We start from the raw sequence: 25,896 nt of genomic DNA, 5'->3' as shown, positions 1-25,896 counted from the left end.
GTGGTGTGCCACAGGGACTCTGACCTTTGTACAACTTACACACAACTTTGCACAACATTCTTAGGCACTGTAGTTGCTCAAATCACAATCAAAAACTGTAGATGCTAGCAATAGAGAGAGACCACGACTGTGGGAAGAGAAATATTTCAGACTTTGACCCAAGGCATTAACTATGTTTCTCTTTGCAAGAAATATTAAAGTAGAACAGTATCAACATGATGAAACATTGCAAATGGATTAGTGTCCTAGTGCAAAGTTCGCACAAGACAAATATCCAGGTACAGAAATTCAGCAAGCTCATGCTGTTAGTTTATTGAGTACAAAGGTACAGAGGTTGCACTTTAGGGCATTGTTGAGACCACATATGGAGTACTGTGCATAGTATTAACCTCCTTATCGGAGGAATCATGTTAATACATTGGATTCAGTTCAGAAGTTAAGGGAGGAGATTGCTGGGACCTTGATCAAGAACATTATTAGTCACAATCAATGTCCCAGAACACTGCAGAATAGCAAAGGCTGGGCCTTAGTTTAACAACGGCAATAGAGATCATCCAGAAAATGACAGGCCAGGAAACTTTACATAACACTTGGGAAATTACTGAAGAGGATTTGAAGGAATAGGATTTATTTGTATTTAGAAAAGCATGGATTTATTAGTCAGCTTGGCTTTTGCGGGGAAGGTTCTGTCTCACAAATTTGATTCTGTTTTTTGAGAAGTGATGAAGATTATTGTGGAGGGTAGAACACAATGGATATTGTCTACATGGATTTTAGTAAAGCATTAGACAAGGTCCCTCATTGTATGCTGATCCAGAAAATTAGAAGGTTGTGAAAGCTGACTTGAGAGGTCTCCTCACACTCCTCAGCAGGTAGGCTGTCTACTCAGCTCTGGTGAACGGTTTTGCCTCACTTTCCTCTATATTTGGAAGGTTGACGTTGGCTTTGCAACATTAGGATTCGTGGGGCAGTTTCATTCAGTGGGCCGGCTTTGCAACAGACTTCTGGACTGGACCTTCTTGGCAATGATAAAAATGAATGAGCAATTTTACATGGTACTGATGGCTCATCTAAGCACACACTTGAAGCTCACTTTCCCCACAGGCAGGGAGGGAGCTATTAGGAAAATGTTCCCAAGCAGTTGCTCTACCCAAAGGATGCATTCGAGTTGTGAGTGGAATGGGTGTTTTATTGCTGACTCCACGCTGATGAATTCTGCAACATGTTCCAACTGGTCCATTGCATCCCCTTTGCCCTTACCCACCCATGTTCCATCATCACTAGGGAGAGTCCAAGGTCTATCCAGGACACTGGATGAGTTCGACAAATCCGCCATGCTTGACTTCTAAAGTGAGTACGGGAACCTTACAGTTCCTGCCTGGAGGGAGACATAGAGAGCTTTTAGTGGTCGGCAGGGCAAGGTACAACTTTATAAAACCATGCCCAATTCACATACAGACACATCTCCCTCAGTACATACACCAATACAATCCACTGATGCACACTCTCCCAATCTTTGTTCCCACCAACACGAGCCCCATCCAACTATCTCCACACATTCAGAACATCGTTAACCAGTAGCCACATCACATTAAACACGGGAAAGGGAAACAAGCGATATAGACAGTGATGTGGAGAGATATGGAACAAATGAATGAAAGTTAACGCCTGTTTCCTTTATCATCGTAACTTTTTTGCATCTTTCATTCATTTGATCCATATCTCTCTACATCACTGTCTATATCTCGTTCTCCTTTCCATTGACTAGACTGAAAAAGGGCCTCGACCCGAAACGTCACCCATTCTGTCTCTCCAGAGATGCTGCCTGTCCCGCTGGGTTACTCCAGTATTTTTGTGACTATCTTCAGTTTAAACCAGCATCTGCAGTTCCTTCCTGCACAGTTGCAAAAGCATTGGCCCTCATATTTCACACCCTTCCCTCAGCAGATACACCCCTCACCCGGCACCTGCCCGGAGAGTTCACATACCCGCTCCACTGCCTCTTTCGGTCGGTCAGGGGCACATAGGCGACTCGCATCAGCGGCATGCGAATGAAGTTTCCGTCCTCTCCCATGTCGTACTGCTCCAGTTGCTGGCCTCCAGCACGGCCGCCCACAGGGATGACCAGACGGCCTCCGGGCTTCAGCTGCTGCAGCAACTGTGGGGAGAGGAGGTGGAGAGCTGTGTGGGAGTCAAGTCACCAGCGCCCACGGAGTTAGAATCACTGCAAAGCTAGGATGGCACCAGGCCATTCGGCAAATGACATCTCAGCCGTTTGAAAGAGAGCATGTTAAACCCGCCTTCCAGCACTGGGTCCCCAACCTTGCACACACAACTCTTCACACCTACATCTGTACATGGCAAGGCAGGGCTCCTGCCTCCAACCCATTACAAACAAGCAGACCACATCCTCTCGGGGAAAGCACTTCCCTCATCCCCCTCCAACCCTTCAAATAGTTACTTTCAATCACTGCCCCTGCTTTCTCACCCTCGACCTGGTCTGCTCATTTCATACATCGAACTCAGGTCTCCTCTCAGTCTACGACAGACACAAAATGATGGAGTAACTCAGCGGGACAGGCAGCATCTGTGGAAAAGGAATGGGTGACGTTTCGGGTCGAGACCCTTCTTCAGTCTTCGACGCTGCCTGTTCCGCTGAGTTACTCCGGCATTTTGTGTCCGTCTCCTCTCAGCCTCATGTTCCACAGAGAATAACCCCAGCCAGAGGCTGTCGGTTTGAAGGGACGAGGCAGCAGCAGGTTTGGTTGGAATCTGGAACTCGCTGCCTGAGAGGGTGGTAGAGGCAGAGATTCTCACAACATCCAGACAATGGAGTAGACGGTGAATACACAGGCTTTTTTTTACCCAGAGTAGGGGAATCAACAACGAGATGACATAGGCTTAGGGTGAGGGAACAGATTTAATAGGAACGTGAGGGACAACCTTTTCACACAGAGGGTGGTGGGTGTGTGGAACTAGAGGAGGTAGTTGAGCCAGGTACGATAACAACATTAAAAAGTGATTTGGACAAGTATATAGATAGGAAAGGAGCAGAGGGATATAAGCCAAACGCAGGAAGGTGGGACTAGCGTAGATGGGGCATCTTGGTCAGCATAGACAAGGAATGCTGAAGGGCCTGTTTCAATGCTGTATGGCTATGGTTCAATGACAAGCAGAAATCATCGTAATCGAGGAGGGTGGTGGGTGCTGGAACGAGCTGCCAGAGGAGGTAGTTGAGGCAGGGACTATCCCAACATTTAAGAAACAGTTAGACAGGTACATGGACAGGTTTGGAGGGATATGGGCCAAACACAGAAGGTGGGGTCTAGTGTAACTAGGACACTTTGGGCTGCAGGAGCTGTTTCCACACTGTATCACTGTGACTAGGAGGCTGTAGGGCGCTTACTGGCCAACAGGGTTGGTGATTTAGCTCATTACTGGAGGGTCCCTGATGCCTCCCCATCCCTGACTGCAGGCCCCATGGAGCAGCTGCTTCTGCCTTGCATCCCAGGTGGAGCCGGTGTGGTGGGCAGATGTGTGTTCTTACCGCTGCAGGGACAACGGCAGCAGCGGCACCCACGTGGATAGCGTTGTAGGGCGCGTGGTCCGTGTGTCCGTTCCGACCGTCCCCCACTGGAAGGGAAGGAGAAGGCTTGAGCGTGGAGACCCCCAGCTCAGACCCTTGTTCCCACCGGCATCCTGACCATTACTGCCCCCATCCCACTCCCCTCCCCTCCCCTCCATCACCACTCCTCACAATCTCCTCCCCTCCCCTCCCCCCTCCAACCTCCATCCCCACTCCTCCCCTCCAACCTCCATCCCCACTCCTCACAATCTCCTCCCCTCCCCCCCTCCAACCTCCATCCCCTCCTCCCCTCCAACCTCCATCCCCACTCCTCTCAATCCCCTTCTCCACCTCTCCCCTCCCTTCCCCTCCCCCCCAACCTCCATCCCCACTGCTCTCAATCTCCTCCACCTCTCCCCCCCCCCCACCTCCATCCCCACACCTCTCATTCTCCTACTCCACCCCTCCATTCCCACTCAATCTCCTCCTCCACCTCCCCTCCCCCTCCCCCCGCTCCATCCCCACTCCTCTCAATCTCCCTCCCCTCCACCCTTTGCCTACCGATCAGCTCCAGCCTGCCTGTCGCCAACAGTGACGAGTTGTCAGCCTGAATGTTGCTGATCGATTGTTCCACCAGCTGCGGGATGTGATCGACTCCGACCACTAATCCTGTGGGTCCCACCTGTCAATACAGAGAACGGGGTCTGAATGGATGCATATTCCACCCAGCCCAGATCACCCAAACCACTACTACCCCCACCCCGTCACTCCCAACCCCAACCCATCATTACGATCCTCTCCAAAACCCTCACTCCCCCAACACCAACCCACTCTGAACAACCCCATCACTGCCGACCCTCTCCGCACACACACACCAACCCATCACTCCCACACCCTCACTCTCCCCAACCGTGACCCACTCTGAACAACCCCATCACTGCCGACCCTCTACGCACACTCACACCAACCCATCTCTCCCAACCTACTCCACGCCCTTCACCGCCAACCCCGACCCACTTATAACTACAATCCCATCACTCCTGACCCATTCCAATACCCCCCATCCCATCATTCAAACCCCCTTCACAACTCTCGTTCCTGACCCACCCCAACCCCCCCCCCCCACACCACCCCATAACGCCAGACCCTACTCTGAATTCCCACCCAGTCACTACAAATGCACTCCAAAGCCATGACATGGTTTTCAGAGTGTTTCACTGTACCTCAGTACACGTGACAATAACTAAAGTAAACCAAGCATGGGGCATCTGCAGTGATGGGGTGGGGGTGACACTGCAGCCAGGGCCCACTCGCATGATGTCCATGGCCAGCGATACGGTGCCCTCACCATTCTAGTCATGCAAGCTGTCAGGTAGCCGCTCCCTGATCCCACATCCAGAGCCCGGGCACCCTCGTACAGATGATCCTTTAGACATTCCAAGGCGTGTGCGTGCTGGGACAGGGGAAGAGCCATCACAAACAGATACAGCTAGTTTGGCAAATACACCCGGCTGCAATTAAATCCCTTGTTCACGTGAATGTTGCAGTGTAAACAATATACATACAGTCATGGTAAATATAACAAGTGCAAAACAGCAGAATCGCGCAAGTTTGTAGTACAAAAGATATTGAAGTACAATAAGTGAGATGAGGAGGAATTTCTTTAGAATCTGTGGAATTCACTGCCACAGAAGACTGTAGAGGCTGTCAATGGATATATTTAAGGCAGAGATAGATAGATTCTTGATTAGTACGGGTGTCATCGGTTGTGGGGAGAAGGCAGGAGAATGGGGTTAGGAGGGAGAGATGGATCAGCCATGATTGAAAGGCGGAGCAGACTTGATGGGCCGAATGGCCTAATTCTGCTCAAAGCAGGGTGTTATTTTTTTGAGCCAGAGGGTGGGGGCCTGGAACGCTCTGCCATGGGTGGTGGTGGAGGCAGATACGATAGTGGCAGATAGAGGTTTTTAGATAAGCACATGGATCACGCTTCGGCAAAGGAGATTAATTTAACTTGGCATCAAAGAAACATAGACATAGAAACATAGAAAATAGGTGCAGGAGTAGGCCATTCGGCCCTTCGAGCCTGCACCGCCATTCAATATGATCATGGCTGATCATCCAGCTCAGTAACCTGTGCCTGCCTTCTCTCCATACCCCCTGATCCCTTTAGCCACAAGGGCCACATCTAACTCCCTCTTAAATATAGCCAATGAACTGGCCTCAACTACCTTCTGTGGCAGAGAATTCCACAGACTCACCACTCTCTGTGTGAAGAAATGTTTTCTCATCTCGGTCCTAAAAGACTTCCTTCCCCCTTATCCTTAAGCTGTGACCCCTGGTTCTGGACTCCCCCAACATCGGGAACAATCTTCCCGCATCTAGCCTCTCCAACCACTTAAGAATTTTATATGTTTCTATAAGATGCGGTCTCCCAGGTTCTACACACCGCTCTCTCTCATCTGGACAGCCAGGGGGGCTATGTGAGGATGCTGTTCATTGACTTTAGTTCAGCATTCAACACAATAGTCCCCAGCAGACTGGTTGAGAAGCTGCTGGAACTGGGGCTTAGCACCCCTCTGTGTGCCTGGGTCCTGGACTTTCTCACTGCCAGGCCCCAAGTGGTCAGGATGGGGGAACACACATCTAGCTCCCTCACCCTGAACATAGGATCCCCCCAGGGCTGCGTCCTTAGCCCCCTATTGTACTCCCTGTACACACATGACTGTAGGGCCAGGTTCAGCTCAAACTCCATCATCAAGTTTGCTGATGACACTGTGGTGGTGGGCCGGATCTCCAACAACGATGAGAAGGCCTACCGGGAGGAGGTGGCTGATCTGGCACTCTGGTGTCAGGACAATAGCCTCCTCTTGAATGTCACTAAAACAAAGGAGCTGATTGTGGACTTCAGAAGGGCTAAACATCCAAGGACGTACACGCCACTGGAGATAAATGGGTCTATTGTGGATAGGGTGAGCAGTTTCAAATACTTGGGAGTCCGCATCGCAGAGGATCTGACGTGGGCAACGCACATTGCCGCACTGGTGGGTAAGGCTAAGCAGCGCCTTTACCACCTTAGACAACTGAGGAAATTCAGAGTGTCGCTGAGGATCCTTCATTGCTTCTACTCTGGGGCTGTAGAGAGCATCCTGTCCGGCAACATTACAGTCTGGTTTGGGAACAGCTCTGCCCAGGACAGGATGGCCCTGCAGAGAGTAGTGCGTTCGGCAGAACGCACCATGGGAACTACACTCGTCCCCCTGCAGGACCTATACATCAGGAGGTGCAGATCCAGAGCAAGCAAGATCATGAGGGACCCCTGCCACCCCAGTAACGGACTGTTCCAGATGCTACGGTCAGGCAAACGCCTCCGCTGTCACGCTGTGAAAACGGAGAGGATGAGACGGAGCTTCTTCCCACAGGCCATCAGGACTGTCAACTTTGATAACCCCAGAGACTAAATTTTTGTCGACACTTTTGGTGCTATGTTTAGTAACTTATTAACTTTATTTATTGTAACTGTAATTATTTTTGTGCACAACCCGCAGGCATTGCCACTTTCATTTCACTGCACATCGAGTATGTGTATGTGACAAATAAATTTGACTTGACTTGACTTGACTTGAAGATCCCCCCTCAGTCTTCTAAATTCCAGCGAGTACAAGCCCAGTCTATCCAGTCTTTCCTCATATGTAAGTCCCGCCATCCCAGGGATCAATCTGGGGAACCTTCTCTGTACTCCCTCTAAGGCAAGAACGTCTTTCCTCAGTTTAGGAGACCAAAACTGCACACAATACTCCAGGTGCGGTCTCACCAAGGCCCTGTACAACTGCAGCAGAACCTCCCTGCTCCTAAACTCAAATCCTCTTGCTATGAATGCCAACATACCATTCGCTTTCTTCACTGCCTGCTGCACCTGCATGCTTGCTTTCAATGACTGGTGCACCATGACACCCAGGTCACGTTGCATCTCCCCTTCTCCCAATCGGTCACCATTCAGGTAATACTCTGCTTTCCTATTCTTGCCGCCAAAGTGGATAACCTCACATTTATCCACATTATATTGCATCTGCCATGCATTTGCCCACTCGCCTAATCTATCCAAGTCACTCTGCAGCCTCCTAGCATCCTCCTCGCAGCTAACACTGCCACCCAGCTTCGTGTCATCCGCAAACTTAGAGATGTTGCATTCAATTCCCTCGTCCAAATCATTAATATACACTGTAAATAACTGGGGTCCCAGCACTGAGCCTTGCGGTACCCCACTAGTCACTGCCTGCCATTCCGAAAAGGACCCGTTTATTCCTACTCTTTGCTTCCTGTCCGCCAACCAATTTTCTATCCACCTCAACACTGAACCCTCAATACCGTGTGCTTTAAGTTTGTACACCAATCTCCTATGTGGGACCTTGTTGAAGGCCTTCTGAAAGTCCAGATATAACACATCGACTGGTTCTCCCTTATCCACTCTACTAGTTACATCCTCGAAAAATTCTATAAGATTCGTCAGACATGATTTGCCTTTGGTAAATCCATGCTGACTTTGTCCGATGATTTCACCACTTTCCAAATGTAATGCTATCACATCTTTAATAACTGACTCTAGCATTTTCCCCACTACCGATGTTAGGCTAACTGGTCTATAATTCCCCGTTTTCTCTCTCCCTCCCTTTTTAAAAAGTGGGGTTACATTAGCTACCCTCCAGTCCTCAGGAACGACTCCAGAATCTAAAGAGTTTTGAAAAATTATCACTAATGCATCCACTATTTCTGAGGCTACTTCCTTAAGCACTCTGGGATGCAGCCTATCTGGCCCTGGGGATTTATCTGCCTTTAATCCATTTAATTTACCTAACACCACTTCCCGACTAACCTGGATTTCCCTCAGTTCCTCCATCTCATTAGACCCCCGGTCCCCCGCTATTTCCGGCAGACGGTTTATGTCTTCCTTAGTGAAGACAGAACCGAAGTATTTGTTCAATTGGTCTGCCATCTCCTTGTTCCCTATGATCAATTCACCTGTTTCCGACTGCAAGGGACCTACATTTGCCTTAACTAATCTTTTTCTCTTGACATATCTATAAAAGCTTTTGCAGTCTGTTTTTATGTTCCTTGCCAGTTTTCCCTCATAATCTATTTTCCCTTTCCTAATTAAGCCTTGTCCTCCTCTGCTGGACTCTGAATTTCTCCCAGTCCTCTGGTATGCTACTTTTTCTGGCTAATCTGTATGCTTCATCTTTTGTTTTAATACTATCCTTGATTTCCCTTGTTAGCCACGGATGCACTACCTTTCCTGGTTTGTTCTTTTGCCAAACTGGGATGAATACTTGTTGTAGTTCATCCATGCGACCTTTAAATGCCTTCCATTGCATGTCCACCGTCAACCCTTTCAGCATCAATCGGCAGTCTATCTTGGACAATTCACGCCTCATACCCTCAAAGTTACCTTTCTTTAAGTTCAGAACACTTGTTTCTGTATTGACTTTGTCACTCTCCATCCTAATGAAGAACTCCACCATATTATGATCACTCTTGCCCAAGGGGCCTCGCACAACAAGACTGCTAACTAACCCTTCCTCATTACTCAATACCCAGTCTAGAATGGCCTGTTCTCTCGTTGGTTCCTCGACATGTTGGTTTAGAAAACCATCTCTCAAACATTCCAAGAAATCCTCTTCCTCAGCACCCCTGCCAGTTTGGTTCACCCAATCTATATGTAGATTGAAGTCACCCATTATAACTGCTGCGCCTTTAGTGCATGCATTTCTAATTTCCTGCTTGATGCCATCCCCAACCTCCCTACTGCTGTTAGGTGGCCTGTACACAACTCCCACTAGCGTTTTCTGCCCCTTAGTGTTTCGTAGCTCTACCCATATCGATTCCACTTCCTCCAAGCTAATGTCCTTCCTTTCCACTGCTTTAATCTCCTCTCTAACCAGTAACGCTACCCCACCTCCTTTTCCTTTCTGTCTATCCCGCCTGAATATAGAATATCCCTGGATGTTGAGCTCCCAGCCTTGGTCACCCTGGAGCCATGTCTCCGTAATCCCAACTATATCATAATCATTAATAACTATCTCCACATTTAATTCATCCACCTTATTACGTATACTCCTTGCATTGAGACACAAAGCCTTCAGGCTTGTTTTTACAACTCTCTTACCTCTTGTACGATTATGTTGAAAAGTGGCCCTTTTTGATTTTGCCCTGGATTTGTCTGCCTACCACTTTTACTTTTCACCTTGCTACCTGTTGCTTCTACCCTCATTTTACACCCCTCTGTCTCTCTGCTCCTGCTCCCATCCCCCTGCCACATTAGTTTAAATCCTCCCCGACAGCACTAGCAAACACTCCTCCTAGGACATTGGTTCCATTCCAGCTCAGGTGCAGACCGTCCTGTTTGTACTGGTCCCACATCTCCCAGAACTGGTTCCAATGTCCTAAAAATTTGAATCCCTCCCCCTTGCACCATTTTTCAAGCCACGTATTCATCTGAAATATCCTCCTATTCCTACTCTGACTAGCACGTGGCACTGGTAGTAATCCAGAGATTATTACCTTTGAGGTCCTACTTTTTAGTTTATCTCCTAGCTCTCTAAATTCACCTTGTAGGACCTCATCCCGTTTTTTACCTAAATCGTTGGTGCCAACGTGCACCACGACAACTGGCTGCTCACCCTCCCCCTTCAGAATGTCCTGCAGCCGCTCAGAGATATCCCTGACCCTTGCACCAGGGAGGCAACATACCATCCTGGAGTCTCGTTTGCGGCCGCAGAAACGCCTATCTATTCCCCTTACAATCGAATCCCCTATCACTATAGCCCTTCCACTCTTTTTCCTCCCCTCTTTTGCCACAGAGCCACCCACGGTGCCATGAACTTGGCTGCTGCTGCCTTCCCCTGATGAGGCATCTCTCCCAACAGTATCCAAAATGGTATATCTGTTTAGGAGGGAGATGACCGCAGGGGACTCCTGCACTACCTGCCTACTGCTACGCTGGCTAGTGGCCACCCGTTTCCTTTCTGTCCGCTTATCTTTTACTTGTGGTGTGGCCAACTCACTATACGTGCTATCCACGACCTTCTCAGCATCGTGGATGCTCCAGAATGAGTCCAACCGCAGCTCCAACCGTTGAATGCGGTTTGCCAGGAGCTGCAGCTGGACACACTTCCTGCACACGTAGTCATCAGGGACACCGACAATATCCCTGATCTCCCACATGTTGCAGGATGAGCATTCCACGGGGCCGATCTCATCTGACATGTCTTACCCCCAAATTAAATCAAATCAAATCCCTCTTAATCCTTTAAACTGTACCTTTACTAAAAAGCACTGAACCCTTAACTCACTGAACCCTTAACTTCCTGAACCCTGAACTCACTGAACCCTGAACTCACTGAACCCTTAACTCACTGAACCCTTAACTCACTGAACACTTAACTCACTGAACCCATGATCATGATCAGCACAGACATTGTACGGCCGAAGGTCCTTTTTCTGTGTTGTACTATTCTATGTTCTTAAGGCTCACAAGGTTGAATCCTGAAAGCAGGGTGTTGATTATATGAAGAAAGGTTAATCAAGTTGGGCCGAGACTTGTTTAATGTAGAAGAATGAGACGTGACTTTACTGAAACATACTGTATGAGGTGCGGATGGGGACTGACTGGCTGATGTTGTGGGTACCAAGAACTAGATTTAGATTTTTAGATTTTAGATTTAGAGATACAGCGCAGAAACAGGCCCTTCGGCCCACCGGGTCCGCGCCGCCCAGCGATCCCCGCACACTAACACTATCCTACACCCCACTAGGGACAATTTTTACATTTGCCCAGCCAATTAACCTACATACCTGTACGTCTTTGGAGTGTGGGAGGAAACCGAAGATCTCGGAGAAAACCCACGCAGGTCACGGGGAGAACGTACAAACTCCGTACAGACGGCGCCCGTAGTCAGATTACATCGTTTCATTTGTAAAACAAGCTGTCCCTGGGACTATCCTTGATCAGACTTTGCTAGCTTTACCTTGCACTAAACATTATCCCTTATCATGCATCGACATAACTCTATTGTGATCATGTATCGACATAACTCTATTGTGATCATGTATTGTCTTTCTGCAACAGGACAGCACGCAACTAAAGCTTTTCACTCTACCTTGGAGCACGTGACAATAGACTGAACTGAACTGATTTAAGACGGGTATAAAGAAGCAACTTCTACTGCCCAGGGGTTGTGACTCTGGAGTTTTATACCCCAGCTAACTGTGGATGGGGAGTTCTTCACAGATTTTAGAACTACTACGTACGGGTGAGAATAGGGAAATGAGATGAAGCCTGGAAATTTGATCAGCCAGGGTGTGAAAGTGGTGGCAGGCTGGGAGCCTGAGTGCCCTATTCCTGCTCTGTTCCTATGTTTAAGTTTAATTTAGTGTAGTGTAGAGATACAGCGCGGAAACATGCTCTCCAACCCACTGGGTCCGCACCGCCCAGCGATCCTCGCACATTAACACTATCCTACACACACTAGGGACAGTTTTTTTATATTTACCAGGCCAATTAACCTACAAACCTGTACGTCTTTGGAGTGTGGGAGGAAACCGAAGATCTCGGAGAAAACACACGCAGGTCACGGGGAGAACGCACAAACTCCGTACAGACGGCGCCCGTAGTCGGGTTCGAACACGGGTCTCCGACGCTGCAAGTGCTGTAAGGCAGCAACTCTACCGCTGCCGCCCTATTGGAATGAATCGTGTGGTGTGAGATAGGAGGATGGCAGTGAAGGAGGTTTGGGAGCCATGTTATCCAAAGGGCATCTGCTGATCTCATTGCACTCATTGAACGTCATGTCCCTAATCATTCGATGCCAAACAGTTTGTATATCAGAACTAAACTGGAACAAGGCAGTCCAGACAGGAGGGAGCAGCTCTCAGATCGGCTGCTGGGGTCGGGGGTGGGGAAATGCTGGAAGGATGCGTTTCCATAGTGTTTCTCGCTGAGGAATAGAGAGAGGATTTCACAAGCTCAGTGAAGATTCAGACATCCCAACTCCACATGACGCCCACTTGTCCAGTGAGATACCCCTTTCCACAGAGGCTGTTTTTCAGATCTATGCTCAGTGCAAGTCTCCAAAGAACATCATAGCTCCCTCAATGAGAGCCAAGCTCAGTAAACATCACACATGCCAGGGTACACAGAGAGTTCTGGTCATCACTTACCATGTGGGGTGCACTGATGGTTGCATGGTAACCTAGAAAAACACAAAGATGTGTGTAGCATGGAACTGCAGATGCTGGCCGACACCAAAGATAGAGATAAAAAGCTGGAGTAACTCAGCGGGACAGGCAGCATCTCTGGAGAGACTGGAGCGACTAGGCTTGTATAGACTGGAATTTAGAAGGATGAGAGGGGATCTTATCGAAACGTATAAGATTATTAAGGGGTTGGACACGTTAGAGGCAGGAAACATGTTCCCAATGTTGGGGGAGTCCAGAACCAGGGGCCACTGTTTAAGAATAAGGGGTAGGCCATTTAGAACGGAGATGAGGAAAAACATTTTCAGTCAGAGAGTTGTGAATCTGTGGAATTCTCTGCCTCAGAAGGCTGTGGAGGCCAATTCTCTGAATGCATTCAAGAGAGAGCTAGATAGAGCTCTTAAGGACAGCGGAGTCAGGGGTACGGGGAGAAGGCAGGAACGGGGTACTGATTGAGAATGATCAGCCATGAATGGCGGTGCTGGCTCCAAGGGCCGAATGGCTTACTCCTGCACCTATTGTCTATTGAATGGGTGACGTTTCGGGTCGAAACCCTTCTTCAGGGTCACCGTCACCCATTCCTTCTCTCAGAGATGCTGCCATCCCGCTGAGTTACTCCAGCATTTTGTGTCTGAAAAGGAAGATATATTTGAGTGACAACTTCCTGTGGACAATGACTATATACATACATGCATGGAGTGAAGGGGTCTAACACAGAAACACGTGACACAGTATTGTCACAGATCCGTGGGTAAACAGATGTCAGGAGCCCGATATTAAACACGGACACAAAAACCCTTTACTTGGGATTAGGTCAGTTCATTTTCCTCAACGGGGAAGGGAAAGTAGGAAAGATTCAGGATAGGGAGGGGAGGGGCAGGGAGGGGTGGGGAGGGGAAGGGTGAGGAGTGGTGGGGTGAGGGAGAGTTGGCAAGATGAGGGGGTGGTGGGTGAGGTTAAAGGGAGGGACGAGAGGAGGTGGATGTGGGCGGAGCAGGGTGCAGTTGTTGGCAGGTCAGGGTGGAGGGAGAGGCATCTCCCTTTATCCCCCTCATTCCTGTTTGGGTATCAGTCAGACATCCCAAGGAGCAATATGTAGCAAGGAACTGCAGATGCTAGTTTAAACCGAAGACAGACACAAAAAGCTGGAGGGCAGCGGAGTAGGCAGCATCTCTGGAGAGAAGGAATGGGTGACGTTATGGGTCGAGACCCTTCTTCAGACCGAGGGTCAGGGGAGAGGGAGCAATCGCAGGTCTCCTCTGTTACCTCCTGCACCTCAGTAACTGCACTCCAATGTCGCTGGTCTCTCCACTCACCTATAGACTGTGGAGAATCCTCGAAGGGGAAATCTTTGCAGTAATGGACACGGTCAGTCTCCATCAAAGCTTTGAACACTCGATCGGAGCGAATGACGCCATCGCCTACACAGGGAAACATATATACATGTTACAGGCATTTGAGAGTGCAGGTCAACGTCAGGCACCGTGCGCCAGCTTATTGGGTCCCCTAATCTCGTTTGGGCCCCGAGTTCCTCAGAGTCTGGGACTAATACTGAGTGAGATATAGCTCATTGAGTTCCCTTCCAAGGCAGGTGGGACCTGTACACAGGGACGGATCACACCAGAACGAGAGAGAGCAAATTACCTGACAGGGAGATTTAGTCGTGCCACTTGGGATAGTCTTGCAGTGAGTTGGGACCCAAAAGGTAGTGGTAGAGATAGTTGAGGCAGATATAAACGTTCAAGCAAGCTAGTTGAGTAGACGAGACAAGCAGGGGCTAGACAGGAACTGAAGGAGGACGACCGCAAGAAATTGTAGAGAATTGTGGACACAAAATTCATCATCACCATCCATCACACAAACCAACCCAACCCTTCCATTGACTCCATTCATACCTCACGCTGCCTCGGCAAGGCCAGCAGCAAAATCAAAGACAAGTCGCTCCCTCTTCTCCCCTCTCCAAATCGGGCAAAAGGTAAAGAAGTGTGAAAACGCACACCTCCAGATTCAGGGACAGTTTCTTCCCAACTGTTATCAGTCAACTGAATCATCCCACCACAACCAGAGAGCAGTGCTGAACTCATTGGTGGTCCCCTGGTTGGACTGTACTGGCTTTACCTGGCACAAAACATTATTCCCTTGTCACGTATCTATACACTGTAAATGGCTCGATTGTAATCATGTATTGTCTTTCCGCTGACTGGTTAGCGCACAACAAAAGCTGAACCTTGCTACACGTGACAATAAACTAAAGTGAACTGGACTGATAAACTAAATTGATACTGATAGACTAAAGACTGATAGCCTGACAGGCAAGGTGGAAGAGCTCAGGGCATGGGACTGGGGATTGTAGCCATGACAGAAATATGGTTTAGATTTAGATTTAGATTTAGAGATACAGCGCAGAAACAGGCCCTTCGGCCCACCGGGTCCGCACCGCCCAGCGATCCCCGCACACTAACACTATCCTACACCCACTAGGGACAATTTTTATATTTGCCCAGCCAATTTACCTACATACCTGTACGTCTTTGGAGTGTGGGAGGAAACCGAAGATCTCAGAGAAAACCCACGCAGGTCACGGGGAGAACGTACAAACTCCGTACAGACAGCACCCGTAGTCAGGATCGAACCCAAGTCTCCGGCGCTGCATTCGCTGTAAGGCAGCAACTCTACCGCTGCGCCACCGTGCCGCACGGTTGAGGGAGGGGCAGGACTGGCCCAATGTTTCAGGGTATAGATGCTACAGACATGATTGAGGTGGAGGTAAGAGAACTGAGAGCATTGCGTTTTTGATTGAGGGAGAACACCACGGCAGTGAGAAGGACGATATTTGTAGTGAATTTCTTTAATCAGAGGGTGGTGAATCTGTGGAATTCTTTATTACAGAAGACTGGAGGCCAAGTCAATGGATATTTTTAAGGCAGAGATAGAGATTCTTGATTTGTATGTGGTGTCAAGGATCATGGGGAGAAGGCAGGAGAATGGGGTTCGGAGGGAGAGATAGATCAGCCACGATGAGCTTATGAAGGTATATGGGTAGAACTCAGAAATGAGGAGGGGATGATCACTTTGATAGGCTTCCCATTAGTCTGCAGTAGTTAAACGGACAGATCTGCAAGGAGATCGAGCTGTAAGAATAACAAAGTTGTATTAGTAGGTGATTTCCACTTATTTCATATTGACCCTGATGGCCAGAGCACAAAGGGATAGAATGGGGTGGAATTTTTTTAATGTGTCCGGAATAGCCTTCTTAAACAGTATGTAAATGGCTCAACAAAAGAGGGGGCAACATTCAGCTTCTAATTGAGAAAAATGAGACGGGGATACAGGATCAGGGCAGCACGGTGGTGCAGCGGTAGAGCTACTGCCTTACAGCGCCAGAGACCCAGGTTCCATCCTGACTACGGGTGCTGTACTGTACGTTCTCCCCGTGACCAACGTGGGTTTTCTCCGAGATCTTCGGTTTCCTCCCACACCAAAGACATACACGTTTGTAGGTTAATTGGCTGTATAAGTGTAAAGTGTGTGTAAGGTGGTGTCAACGTGCGGAGATCGCTAGTCGGTGCGGACCCGGTGGGTCGAAGGGCCTGTTTCAGTGCTGTATCTCTAAACTAAAATAAACTGAAAAAGGGAGAGTTCAGGGCCAGCATGTCCTGTTAGAGTGAAGAGCAAAGCTGGCAGGGTTAGGGAGCCCTGGGGCATGTTGAGGCTCTGATCAGGAAAATGGAGGCATAAGTCAGGTATAGGCAGCAGGGACCAAGTGAACCCCTTGAGGAGGATGAGAGATGTAGGCGTACAACCAAGGGGGAAATCAGGAAGGTCAAGAGTGGACAAGATAGCTCTGGTAGATAAAGTGAAGGAGAATCCCAAGAGATTCTGCAAACATATTAAGAATAAAAGGGTAACGAGGGAGAGAGTAGGTCCTCTTAAAGATTAGTTATGTGTATAGCCACAGGAGATGGGCGAGATCGTAAATGAATATTTTTCATCTGTAAACACTGTAGAGACAATCATGAAAGGTAAGGGATTAATAATTGTGATGTTTTTGACACATCCACATTACAAAAGAGGTGTCTGTGGTCTTAAAGAGGGGGGACCTCATTGAAACGTACAGAATAGTGAAAGGCTTGGATAGAGTGGATGTGGAGAGGATGTTTCCACTAGTGGGGGTGTCTAGGACTAGAGGTCACAGCCTCAGAATTAAAGGACCTTCTTTTAGGAAGATGAGGAGGAATTTCTTTCGTCAGAGGCTGGTGCATCTGTGGAATTCATTGCCACAGAAGACTGTGGAGGCCAAGTCAGTGGATATTTTTAAGGCAGCGATAAATAGATTCTTGACCAGTATAGGTTTCAGAGGTTATGGGGAGAAGGCAGAATGAGGTTAGGAGGGAGAGATAGATCAGCCATGCTTGAATGGCGGAGTAAACCTGATGGGCGGAATGGCCTAATTCTAGTCCTATGACTTATGGCCTTAAAGCATATTAAGCTGGATAAATGCCTGGGGTCTGACTAAGTATCAATGGGCCCTGACAGGCAGGTTTACACTAGATTGGCGGGGGAGCAGGATCCAATGAAAGACCGAGGCAGATAACGAGAACCTCCTCATCTATTCCACTGGTTACATCCTCTGTAAATGTTCCTTTCACAAACTCACTCTAACTCTGCTTAATCCTATCATTCTTCTCTATAGGCTTTCATTATTAGATTCCAGATTTTCCCCCAATACTGATGTTTGTAGTTACGTGTTTTCTCTGTCCCAGGCTTTCAATAGTGGATCGGTATTTGCAATGCTGAAGGAACTACTCCAGGATCTGCAGGTGTTTGCGAGATGACCAGAATATCTACTCTCTGCAGCGCCTCGTAACAGTGTACTGGTGCAGCCACCGGCCCTGACCCATGGGCTCCAGTTACTCACGTCTCAGGTTCTCAATCAGCTGTGAGTGGGAGTTTCCGGAGGACGTCCATGCCATGGTCCTGACGAGGAGCACGCCCACTGGAAACACAACAGACAGCCTCAGCATGCTCCTTAAACTGAACCAAAGCACAGCCATTAGTGCTCATAACTGCATCCATCCCTTCCTTCCCTTCCTCCCCTCCCCTCCCCTTCCTTCCCTTCCATCTCTCCCTCTCCACGTCCCCTTCTCTCCCTCCCTGTACAAAAGGGACGGGTTGCTCCTTAACTGGAGGGGAACGACATTCTGGCAGGCAGGTTTGCTGGTGCTGCACGGGTGGGTTTAAACTAAACAGTGGGGTGGGGGGGTCAACAGCGTGGAAGCGTACGTGTGGCGTTTACGGGCAAGAGAGTGCAGGAAAGGTCAAGGAAGTCTCCAGAAATAACAGGACAGAAATTTTAAAAAGGGAGAAGGGAGCAAGGTCGGGTAAAACCGGGATGGTTGTGAGAGGAGGGGGTGGTCAACACCAAATTGAAGGTATTATATTTGAATGGACGTAGCATAAGGAACAAAGTGGATGAGCTTGTAGCACAGTTGGAAATTGGCAGGTATGATGTTGTAGGCATTCCGGAGACGTGGCTGCAAGAGGATTGCAGCTGGGAGCTAAATATTCAAGGCTACACATCCTATCGCAAGGACAAATAGGTGTGCAGAGGGGGTGGGGTAGCACTGCTGGTAAGGAATGAAATTCAGTTCTTTGCAAAGATGTAGAGTCCCAGTGGGTAGAGTTGAAAAACTGCAAGACTCTAATGAGAGTTATTTACAGTCCCCCAAACAGTAGCCAGGATATAGGGTACGTTGCATCAGTAAATAAAATCAGCGTGTTGGAAAGGCAATGGGAGATTTCAATATGTAGGTAAACTGGGAGGATCAGGTTGGTACTGGACCCCAAGAGAGGGAATTTGTAGAGTGCCTCCGAGATGGATTCTTAGAGCAGCTTGTAGTGGAGCCTACCAGGGATAAGGTAATTCTAGATTTAGTGTTGTGCAAGGAACCAGATTTAATAAAGAGAACTTAAGATAAAGGAACCACTAAGAGGTAGTGACCACAATGTGATAAGTTGAGCCAAGATGTTTAGGCGCTAAAAATCTCTGAAATAGGCAGGCAAATAGGCATAAAATTATGAAAAAGACACAAAAAAGGCATTTATTGATGAAAAGAAGGCATAAGAAGGCATGTATTTCCACCACCAAAATATGATTAAAAATGATAATATAAACGTATACTACATTAAATGACCAAAGTTGCCTGATTGCACCTAATTACTAGCATTTTTTTCAAATTATCTGGTGTTAAACTATGCCATCTGTCAGACAGAATATGCTTCAGTTCTGAAAAACGTATTTCTACCCCAGTTGAGGTCGCTGGTGCATACCCGAAGCAAGCTACAGACTCTATATTCATATCGATATCTTGTGCATAACAACTACCTTTCAGAACTTTAGCTATGTTTTGTATTTCTTCAAGATCTTTGTTACCTAAAATCACTCTCTCACATTTTCCTTGTATGTCTTTACCTACATCATCAGGAACTTTACAAATATCGTCCGTTACTTTGTTGAAAACCTGCAAGTTATTCACTAATGTTTCGCCACGTTTCTCAAGGGAAGTGATAGCTTGTGGGAAGTTTGCAAAATTGGAAGCAATAAACACAAGGTCACGGTGGGGGGACTTTCTCTGCATGATTTCTCTGACAGTCCTGACTGCAGCAGGTCCTTCATCTTTTCAAAATTTGCAGCATTGTAGAGAGCCATGTACCCATGTAGAGAGCCATGTACCCCACCTACTCAAAACGGGCAGCGGAATCTCAGGTGCCATTTCCTTGAACAACTGCACACGGTGACGGTGCTTTGAGGAAGATTTTCTTGACATTGGAAACTAGGCGATCGACATTTGGAAAAAGCCACGTAGGTGCTCGGCAATTCTATTGCAACATTTGCAACATTTTGGGGAATAAAACTTCAAGTCAAAAACATTCGTCAAATGCAACATTTTGGGGAATAAAACTTTAAGCACGAGCAGCTTTTTCAGTCATAAACAGAAGAACATTCTCGTGTTTATATCTTCTGGCCAAAGTACAGCAAGTGAAGATGTAAGCAACTGAGCAATAGTTGAGCTGTTTGACTTCTCCAATACTTCCGATGTCAACAAATACTCCTTTGATGGTCGACCTGCCTCCAGTGTACCGATGACCACATTGGCAACATATCTCCCCACAGCATCGGTTGTCTCGTCTATTGAAATCCATATTTTGTTGCATGCAACTTCATCTCTAATTTTCTGCACAACAATGTTGAAGTTGCTGTCAACATAATTTTTCCGTAATGATGACTCGCTCGGTTTATGTTCCTCTGTGTATTTCTCCAAAAAACCTCTGAGAGATTTGTTTTCCAATTTCCACTGTGGAATTCCAGCATCAATGAATCAATGATCAATGATCTTGCACAGATCACTTGAAAACAGATTTGCGACTGGAGCCAGCAGTAAATGTAATGAGGAGACAAGTTTGCGTATTTCCCGCCTTCAGTTTCTCTGCCGCCGACTTGTGTTTAGCTGTCTGTACATGCTGGGCGACGAAATATTTCTTCTCATGATTCACTGCTTTCTCACGTGCTTTGCAAAACAGCACACAGTTGTCTGTAGAGAATATCTCACTCCCGTACACTCTCATCAAATTGTTCAGTTTTTTTACAAGGCGATGACTTGACTTTAGGTGTTTTGACGCTTGCAAGGGTAGATCCTACAGGAGCGGGGATGCAGACCTCTACAGGCAGGCCAAGTACAAGCTGAGAAGAGGAATCAGGAGCAAGTTCTCAGCTAATGACTCTTCTTCATTTTGGAAGGGCTTGCAAGAAATCACAAGCTACAAGAGGAAAGCCTTGGACAATCGTCTGCTGGCCAACGACCTGGACGAGTACTACTGCAGGTTCGATAAACAGAAACCTAACCCTGGTACCCCCTCCGCCCCTCCCTAACCAACACCACACCTACTGACAGCCTGACTCCAGTTTGAAAAGACTGGACCCTTCCCCACCCGCCCCTCTCCAATCACCACTTAACACCCATTTACAGCCTGACTGCGAAAGACTGGGGCCTCGTCCACGACCCACGAATGAACGACCGAGGGTGGTGCCCCCGGTTACGCCCCGGTGGTGGAAATTATCTTGTAAGTTACGTTAACACGGCAAAAAAAGGCTGATTTAGGCACTCAGTCGTGAAAAGGGCATTATCTTGCTGAAATCATCAAAGGAGGCATGAAAAGGCACTTGTGGCAAAATCCTGGTACTAGTGATAAGGTATAACGTATAATTTGAAAGGGAGAAGGTGAAATCGGAAGTGTCGGTATTACAGCGGAGCAAAGGGGACTACCGAGGCATGAGAGAGGAGCTGGTAAAGATTGACTGGAAAGGGTCTTTAGTAGGAATGAGGGTAGAGCAGTAATGGCAGGAATTTCTGCAGATAATTCGGAAGGTGCAGGATCATTTCATTCCAAAGAAGAAGGGGAAGGTGACTGACAAATTCCACTTCTTATTATCCGGAACTGCCATTCCCTCCATCACTGAGAAACCTTTCAAGAGTTTGGGGAAGCTTTTTGACGCAACTCTGAGAGACTCTGCCGCCATTCAAAAATCCACCGAAGACCTTGAAGCCTGGCTCACCAAAGTCGACAAGTCAGACCTGCCTGGCAGATTCAAGGCCTGGATCTATCAGCATTCCATCCTGCCCCGAGTCCTGTGGCCTCTGCTGGTTTACGTTGTTCCATTGACCACAGTCGAGTCCCTCGAAAGGAAGATCAGTGGCTTTCTTCGCAAGTGGCTTGGCCTTCCCTGCAGCCTCAACAGTGCAGCATGGTACGGGACCAGTAACATCTTGCAGCTCCCATTTAGTGGCCTCACTGAAGAGTTTATGGTGGCGTGAACAAGAAAAGCCCGAGATGCAGGGACCAGAAGGTGTCATCGGCTGGCATCAAGGTGAGAACAGGGAGGAAATGGAGGGCGGAGAAGGCAGTGGAGGTGGCAGAGTCACGCCTGAGGCAAAAGGCATTGATGGGAGTCATGGCAACTGGCAGAGCGGGCTTGGGATACTTCCCTAAGACCCATGTTGGCAAGGCTCAGGGCAAGGAGAGACACCATCTCATCCAGGAAGAGATCCGAGCAGGTGTGGAGGAAGAGCGTGCGAGCAGGACGGTGGGGCCCAGGCAGCAGGGAGCATAGACATGGTGGGAGAGCATACCGCAGCGCAGGATTACCTGCTCAAACATCATGTAGGCAGACTTCCAGCGCGTCCGGTTCCTTGTCCAAGCTGTCTACGATGCCCTACCAAGCCCAGCAAACTTCCACGTCTGGGGCAAGAGCGTGACACCTTCCTGCCCACTTTGCACTGGAAGGGGATCATTAAAACATCTCCTCAGCAGCTGCCCAAGGTCCCTTGGCGAAGGTCGCTATCGGTGGCGCTGTGACCAGGTGGTTAAGGTGGTTGCTGAGAGCATAGCCACTGCCATCAGTAGCAGCAAACACCACCGCGCCCCAAAGAAACCAATCACTTTTGTCAAAGCTGGAGAGAAGCTTCGACCACAACCAAATACAAGGCGGGCCTCCTCGACATGGCCACTGACTGGCAGCTGCACGTCGATCTGGGCAAACAGCTGAAATTTCCGCAGCACATCACAGCAACATCACTCCGGCCAGACAGGATCATCACCTCCGAAGTGACAAAACAGCTGATCATTCGAGCTGACAGTGCCCTGGGAAGAGCGTATGGAAGAAGCAAATGAGAGGAAACGCGTAAAGTACCAGGAGCTGGTGGAGATATCATATCATATCATATCATATATATACAGCCGGAAACAGGCCTTTTCGGCCCTCCAAGTCCGTGCCGCCCAGCGATCCCCGTACATTAACACTATCCTACACCCACTAGGGACAATTTTTACATTTACCCAGCCAATTAACCTACATACCTGTACGTCTTTGGAGTGTGGGAGGAAACCGAAGATCTCGGAGAAAACCCACGCAGGTCACGGGGAGAACGTACAAACTCCGTACAGTGCAGCACCCGTAGTCAGGATCGAACCTGAGTCTCCGGCGCTGCATTCGCTGTAAAGCAGCAACTCTACCGCTGCGCTACCGTGCCGGTACAGAGGCTGGAAGACATACTATGAACCCATAGAGGTGGGCTGTAGAGGCTTTGCAGGACACTCACTCTGCAAAGTCCTTAACCTGTTGGGCATTCTTGATTAGAACAGGTGTCAAGGGTTATGGGGAGAAGGCAAGAAAATGGGATTAGGAGGCAGAGATCAGCCATGTTGAATGGCGGAGTGGACTCCATGGGCCGAATGGCTTAACTCTACTCCTATAACATGTGAACTCCCTCCTTCCCTCTTCTCTCGCTCCCTTCCCTCCATCCTCATTCCCCTCCCTCCCTCCCTCCCCATTCTCCCCCTCCCTCTCCTTCATTTTCTCCCTCTCCCTCTCCCTTCATTCTCTCCTCCCTCCCTCCACCTCCATTCTCCCCCTCCCTCCTCTCCCTTCATTCTCTCCCTCCCTCCCTCCCTCCCTCTCCCTTCATTCTCTCCCTCCCTCCCTCCCTCTCCCTTCATTCTCCCCTCCCTCTCCCTCCATTCTCCCCTACCTCCCTCCCTCTCCCTTCATTCTCTCTCTCCCTCCCTCCCCCTTCATTCTCCCCTCCCTCCCTCCCTCTCCCTTCATTCTCCCCTCCCTCCCTCTCCCTTCATTCTCCCCCCTCTCCCCTCCCTCCATTCTCCCTCCCTCTCCCCTCCCTCCCTCTCCTCTCCCTCCCTCTCCCTTCATTCTCCCCTCCCTCCCTCTCCCTTCATTCTCCCCCCTCTCCCCTCCCTTCATTCTCCCTCCCTCTCCCTCCATTCTCCCCTACCTCCCTCCCTCTCCCTTCATTCTCTCTCTCCCTCCCTCCCCCTTCATTCTCCCCTCCCTCCCTCTCCTCTCCCTCCCTCTCCCTTCATTCTCCCCTCCCTCCCTCTCCCTTCATTCTCCCCCCTCTCCCCTCCCTCCATTCTCCCTCCCTCTCCCCTCCCTCCCTCTCCTCTCCCTCCCTCTCCCTTCATTCTCCCCTCCCTCCCTCTCCCTTCATTCTCCCCCCTCTCCATTCTCCCTCCCTCTCCCCTCCCCTCCCTCTCCTCTCCCTCCCTCTCCCTTCATTCTCCCCCCTCTCCCCTCCCTCCATTCTCCCTCCCTCTCCCCTCCCTCCCTCTCCTCTCCCTCTCCCTTCATTCTCCCCCCTCTCCCCTCCCTCCATTCTCCCTCCCTCTCCCCTCCCTCCCTCTCCTCTCCCTCCCTCTCCCTTCATTCTCCCCTCCCTCCCTCTCCCTTCATTCTCCCCCCTCTCCCCTCCCTCCATTCTCCCTCCCTCTCCCTTCCCTCTCTCCTCCCCCTCCCTCTCCCCCTCCCTCTCTCCTCCCCCTCCCTCTCCCTCTCACCTCCCCCTCCCTCTCACCTCCCCATCTCTCTCCCCTCCCCCCTCTCCCTCCCCTCCCCCCCCTCTCCCTCCCTCCCTCCCCTCTCCCTCCCTCCCTCCCCTCTCTCCCTTCATTCTCCCCCTCCCTCTCCCCCCTCTCCCCTCCCCCGCCTCTCCCCCCCCCTCTCCCCTCCCCCGCCTCTCCCCCCCCCCTCTCCCTCCCCTCCCCCCCTCTCCCTCTCTCCCCCCCCTCTCCCTCTCCCCTCCCTCTCACCTCCCCCTCCCTCTCCCCCCTCCCTCTCCCCCCCCTCTCTCCCTCCATTCTCTCCCTTCATTCTCCCCCTCTCCCTTCATCCCCTCCTCATTCTCCCCGCCAACACCTTATCCTCACCTTCTCATCACTCTCCCTCCTCCCCGCTCTCTCTTCTCCTAGCGGCGGTGCGGTCGCGTTTTGATGACGGCGCGCGTGCGTGTGTCGTGTGAGGCGGCGGTTGCGATGTCGTTAGGGTGAGTAGCGGGCGGCCGCGGGACCCCCCCCCCCCCGACCACTGGACCCCCTCCCCCCCCCCCCCCCCCGTCACTGCCCCCCTGCACCGTCACTGCCCCCCCCCCGCACCGTCACTGCCCCCCCGACCCCTGGACCCCCTCACCGCCCCTCCGTCAATGCCCTCCCGCACCGTCACTGCCCCCCCGCACCGTCACTGCCCCCCCCGCACCGTCACTGCCCCCCCCCGAACCGTCACTGCCCCCCCCCCGCACCGTCACTGCCCCCCCCCGCACCGTCACTGCCCCCCCCCCGCACCGTCACTGCCCCCCCCCCGCACCGTCACTGCCCCCCCCCCGCATCGTCACTGCCCCCCCCTGCATCGTCACTGCCCCCCCTGCACCGTCACTGCCCCCCCCCCGCACCGTCACTGCCCCCCCCGCACCGTCACTGCCCCCCCGCACCGTCACTGCCCCCCCGCGCACCGTCACTGCCCCCCCGCACCGTCACTGCCCCCCCGCACCGTCACTGCCCCCCCGCACCGTCACTGCCCCCCCGCACCGTCACTGCCCCCCCGCGCACCGTCACTGCCCCCCCGCACCGTCACTGCCCCCCCGCACCGTCACTGCCCCCCCGCACCGTCACTGCCCGCCCCGCACCGTCACTGCCCCCCGCGCACCGTCACTGCCCCCCTGCACCGTCACTGCCCCCCCCCCCGCACCGTCACTGCCCCCCGCGCACCGTCACTGCCCCCCGCGCACCGTCACTGCCCCCCGCGCACCGTCACTGCCCCCCCCGCACCGTCACTGCCCCCCCCCCGCACCGTCACTGCCCCCCCGACCCCTGGACCCCCTCACCGCCCCTCCGTCAATGCCCTCCCGCACCGTCACTGCCCCCCGCACTGTCACTGCCCCCCCCGCACCGTCACTGCCCCCCCCCCGCACCGTCACTGCCCCCCCCCCCGCACCGTCACTGCCCCCCCCGCATCGTCACTGCCCCCCCCTGCATCGTCACTGCCCCCCTGCACCGTCACTGCCCCCCCCCCGCACCGTCACTGCCCCCCTGCACCGTCACTGCCCCCCCGCACCGTCACTGCCCCCCCGCGCACCGTCACCGCCCCCCCCGCACCGTCACTGCCCCCCTGCACCGTCACTGCCCCCCTGCACCGTCACTGCCCCCCTGCACCGTCACTGCCCCCCTGCACCGTC

General features: G+C 50.7%; 2 protein-coding genes across 7 annotated transcripts in view; one reads left to right on the top strand and one right to left on the bottom strand.

Annotated features, from left to right (window-relative positions):
* Window positions 1-232: 232 nt before the first annotated feature.
* Window positions 233-24,722, bottom strand: pcmtl (l-isoaspartyl protein carboxyl methyltransferase, like). Of its 5 annotated transcripts, none has more exons than XM_078406105.1 (9): window positions 22,975-23,063; window positions 17,736-17,813; window positions 14,134-14,238; window positions 12,782-12,813; window positions 4,914-5,018; window positions 4,127-4,247; window positions 3,548-3,633; window positions 1,989-2,158; window positions 236-1,374 (listed from the first exon to the last, which is right to left on the bottom strand). In XM_078406105.1, exons 1-9 carry the CDS (start codon window positions 23,000-23,002, stop codon window positions 1,299-1,301), a joined length of 801 nt encoding a protein of 266 aa, XP_078262231.1. In that variant the 5' UTR covers window positions 23,003-23,063; the 3' UTR covers window positions 236-1,298. The 5 variants fall into 5 exon arrangements, with proteins under 5 accessions (XP_078262235.1, XP_078262231.1, XP_078262234.1 ...); XM_078406108.1 differs by lacking the exon at window positions 22,975-23,063 and adding an exon at window positions 24,596-24,722 and having other exon boundaries at window positions 239-1,374; XM_078406104.1 differs by lacking the exon at window positions 22,975-23,063 and adding an exon at window positions 24,596-24,716 and having other exon boundaries at window positions 239-1,374; window positions 17,736-17,851.
* Window positions 24,584-25,896, top strand: part of ccdc32 (coiled-coil domain containing 32) — a 34,093-nt gene continuing 32,780 nt past the window's right edge. Inside the window, exon 1 of one of the 2 annotated variants that reach the window (XM_078406110.1) lies at window positions 24,584-24,711. The gene's annotated coding sequence lies outside the window, so the exon portion shown is untranslated. The remainder of the gene's footprint in view (window positions 24,712-25,896) is intronic. The other variant, XM_078406112.1, reaches the window with a different exon arrangement.

This window comes from Rhinoraja longicauda, chromosome 10, assembly GCF_053455715.1.
Source record: "Rhinoraja longicauda isolate Sanriku21f chromosome 10, sRhiLon1.1, whole genome shotgun sequence".
Taxonomy (NCBI): Eukaryota; Metazoa; Chordata; class Chondrichthyes; order Rajiformes; family Arhynchobatidae; genus Rhinoraja; species Rhinoraja longicauda.
The sequence above is the reverse complement of the archived record's forward strand: the minus strand, read 5'-3'. Positions and strand labels throughout refer to the sequence as shown.

Excerpts from the sequence above, each read along its gene's own strand:
- pcmtl (XM_078406104.1), bottom strand. Across the intron at positions 5,019-12,781 it reads CCATCAGTGCACCCCACATG|CACGCACACGCCTTGGAATG; the intron begins GTAAGTGATGAC and ends CCCCTGTCCCAG. Across the intron at positions 1,375-1,988 it reads CGAAAGAGGCAGTGGAGCGG|GAACTGTAAGGTTCCCGTAC; the intron begins GTATGTGAACTC and ends CCCTCCAGGCAG.